Source organism: Diadema antillarum, unplaced genomic scaffold (genome assembly GCF_040938485.1).
Source record: "Diadema antillarum isolate AM-2024a unplaced genomic scaffold, OU_Dant_1.0 seq00001068_RagTag, whole genome shotgun sequence".
Lineage (NCBI taxonomy): Eukaryota > Metazoa > Echinodermata > Echinoidea > Diadematoida > Diadematidae > Diadema > Diadema antillarum.
In genome coordinates this window covers 192318-196038 of record NW_027271893.1, presented here as the reverse complement: position 1 = coordinate 196038, position 3721 = coordinate 192318, and the positions used below count along the sequence as shown (strand labels likewise).

The 3721-nt window shown below is 42.5% G+C and overlaps 1 protein-coding gene across 1 annotated transcript; it reads left to right on the top strand.

The window, feature by feature from the left end:
• The first annotated feature begins 363 nt into the window (after positions 1 to 363).
• LOC139743309 (uncharacterized) lies at positions 364 to 2550 on the top strand. Its single transcript, XM_071653803.1, has one exon. The coding sequence runs from the start codon at positions 364 to 366 to the stop codon at positions 2548 to 2550; it is 2187 nt and encodes a 728-aa protein (XP_071509904.1).
• Positions 2551 to 3721: the final 1171 nt, after the last annotated feature.

Here is a 3721-nt window from a genome sequence, read left to right as displayed (position 1 = left end):
ATTGCTGGTTGTGAAAATATTTTCAAAATGACATCGTTTGTGTCTAGGAATGTTTAAGATTAAAAAAGGGGGAGGGAGAGACTGATAAACTCGGAATAAGCGTATAAGACTTTCTCTCCCCGTCATAACTTCACAAACGTACACACATATAATACATGCATATTCCTTTTATAGGCCTATAAACGCATCACATTGCAAATAGTGATTATGTAAAACCAATTTATATATGTAAGATCCGTGTGTATTACTATGTAAATAAATCTAGGCTACAACCATTAATCGTGCACTGTCATTACTGATTAGAATATGCTGACGATAGTTAATTTCATATCTATCTACAGTGAACACTTCTCAAGTGACGAAATGGTGTTCGGGACCAAGAACTACGGCGCCATAGCGTCAGCCTACGGGCCTCTGACCCGACTAATGCCTAAATCCAAGGAGACTGGTATCGTCGGACAGCAGGATGTGGACCAGCAGGGGCGACAGAAACAGAAACACATCAGCAGCTCTCTGCTCGAATACACCAAGCGTATGGACAAGATCAAGCAAGCTCGCATAGCAATTTCTAAGAGCAGAGAGCAGGGTCGCCTAAGCGCGAGGCCAAAACGTCAGACGCAGAAGGTCGTATTGCCGGGAGTAACTGAGTTGGAAAATGAAGCCCTGACTTTGACGCGTACCTTCATAAGTCAAGCCCAATGGCGCTCTGCTAATTCCATAGCCAATAACCTTGTTGAAAAGAACAAAGAGGCTCTAAAGAGACAAGGGATCATAAAGTCCAATATCTTCAGTCACGAGCTTCAGAAGTTGTCGGACGACACATCACCTAGCTCATTTTGCCGCTACTGGAAGGTTGTGGGAGGCGACGGGGAGGTGAAGCACATTCCTGTCTTTAAGACCACCGATAACATCGTCTACTCTTCCGTTTCGCGACCGGCGACAATAAACAAGCCTCAAGAAGTTACTGATAAATCGGAAAAGAAGGTAGGGGACTCCTCGACTGAGGTCATCACAGTTGACGAAGCTGGGAATACCGAAACGCACCTGACACGGCAGTCTTTCCGGAAATACCACCCTGGGATCCTCCCGAAACCGGGAACGAAGGGGCCTTATAAGTCAAAGGTCACGTTGCATGTTTCCTTACCTCAAGTTGATACAGACTTTCGTAATCATGACGACGACTACGATGATCAGGACAATGACACCGAGTCGTGTTCGATTGACCTACCTAAATCGAGCGAGAGCAGTGGTTCGACTCATCTGGATGACGTACCCACTCAAACAAACATAAATCAAAGCGGTATTTCAAATGAAACGCAAGCTAGTAAAAACAAATTTGAAGCGGCCATTAAAAGCGGTAATCAGGTAGCTGTCAAGGAGAAAGATGAGATTGAGAAGAAAAAGGATGAAGATGTCAGGGAGGGTGACAAGGATAAAAAAGGTGTAAAAGAAAAGGTGGTGAAAACTGAAAAGAAAGAATTTCAGGGAGTGAAATCTAGTAACAAAAGTGGTAATGAAACTAAGAAAAAAGATTCTGTCCCTTCCAATACTCTTAAGGATAAGAAGATCAATTTACAATATGACGTCACGAGAGTTGTAGGTGGTGGGCCTCGCTCTCCTGCAGCGGGATCTATCAGGTGTATCCAAAGAGGGAATGATAATTCTGTCTCACAAACTCAGAAATCCATCCTGAAGAGAGATAGTAAACCTCTGCCAGATATCCCCACCACCTCACAGCCTGGCAAACCCACAGTGAAAGCGCGACGAGCCTCCCTGCAGCAGATTCACATTCCAGGAGGCGTAGTCAAACTTGGAAAGGTAACGTATCATCGGTCTTACAAAATCAACGTGAAGCCTCAACCTTCAAACGGCAAGGATTTTGGGGAAAGTGGCAAGGCGCGAGTGACACTACACGACTCTTTTGTGGACGCTGTAAAGCGCACTAATGTCATCAAGGAGGCAGAGAGAGCTCTCCGCTTAGATAAAAATAGCAGAGAGACCCAACAGCGGCGGAAAAAATTCAATGAAGAAAATCCCAAGGCTCTCTGGCAGTCCTTGTGCAGACATGGTCGGTTCATCAACGAGTGTTACACGTGTCGCGCAGTGGAAGAGATCAGGGTGCGCCTTCAGAACTCGCATACCAAGAGCCAACAGCAATACCAGTGGAATCTTTTGTCTAAGCACGAAAATCAGATGACAAAATCTCAGGCTGTAGGTACAAAATTAGCAAAGCATCACCCCGTACAAGAAGGGAAGCCGTACAGACTCTCCACTGTGACGGACTTGTCAGATTCCAATGACTTACCGCAAGACACCGCCAAGCCTTTGGGACTCCCTGGAGGAAGAGTGGCGACGGACAAGGAGGCCGGGCGCGAGAACCCGCAGGGTTTTGGACCGTCACAGCCCGCGTCGAAACAACAGTCAGAGACCGCCGATAACGCGTCTAGTAAGAGAGTGCGCTTCGCTGAGGCGAGAATCTACGACCCGATGAGGGGAGCTTACAGGGAGCAAAGTCGGGAAGAGGGTACGGGTGTGGTAGCTAAGACTTGACGAGTGGAAGCAAAATATTCATTTAGAAGACTAGAGATACCACACTGTCAGGAAATAATGTCAGCGTTGGGCTGGCACGATGGTATATGCAAAGAAAGTTAACGGGTCAATAGGAAAGACTATTTTCGTCTGGTTTTACTGTATAGTTTATGTGGATGTCATTTCAATTCTTCTGCTTGATTAACCAATGTTTTGCCTTTGATATCAAGTGAAGTACAGAAATGAAAGAATGCATGCAAATAATATCTTGCCTTTTTCAATGCTTGTAATATCAATATAAATTCGTATTGTCAGTGTCAACATGGGTATGGCTGTTGACAGATTTACTTGTTCAGCTGACTTATCACAAAAAATGCAAAAGCTTACATTTTCTATTCATTCTATATTTTTCCTGTTGCATAATGATTTTAAATCATGTCACCATCTTAAGATTCATAAATTCTAACCACCCAATCACTCAGTGATAATTACAAAATCCATGTGTTGATAAACCTTCTCAGAATTTACTAGCTGTACGCAGAAGATTTTTGTTTGGTTTCAATTCGTTAATCACTTATACTGATTGATTATCTATAAGATACATTTCAATGTGAATTGTTTGCATCGTGATAAAATTACGCAGACAATAATATAATGATATTATTATGAAATAGTCAGAGCTATCTTACAATCCATTTTCGTTTTACTGAAATAATGATAATTTTCCTTTTTATTACAGCAAGACTTGATAGAATTATCAGAAGAAATGCTGTTCCAAACTGCACTGCTGATTTTCTTTTTGGTTTAAATTCATGCATAATCTCCTGAGCACAATGCCCTACAAACCAAGATTCCGACTGATTCGATTTATTAATCCACATTAATATATTCCTAGGTAGTTATGTGAACAGCCCTGCTAGAAAGAACACAGTGTCCCAATGTGTTCACACTGTGTTCACATAGCCGACAATGTGAAAACGCTCGAATTCAACAGTGTGAAGATTATTTCACAAAGTAGAGTGTGTTTTTTACAGGTTATTAACATAGTAATGTTCCGTCTCAAATTGTAAATTGATGATTCACAATGTGTTTACACTGTTAAAACGCTCGAATCAGCTTGAAGATATTTCACACTGTGTTTCACACAACATTTCACATTGGGGGACACTATGTTCTTTCCAGCAGCGAGGAA

What these genes read in the sequence shown, in the direction of transcription:
- LOC139743309 (XM_071653803.1), top strand. Translation starts at nt 364, where the DNA reads ATGGTGTTCGGGACCAAGAACTACGGCGCCATAGCGTCAGCCTACGGG.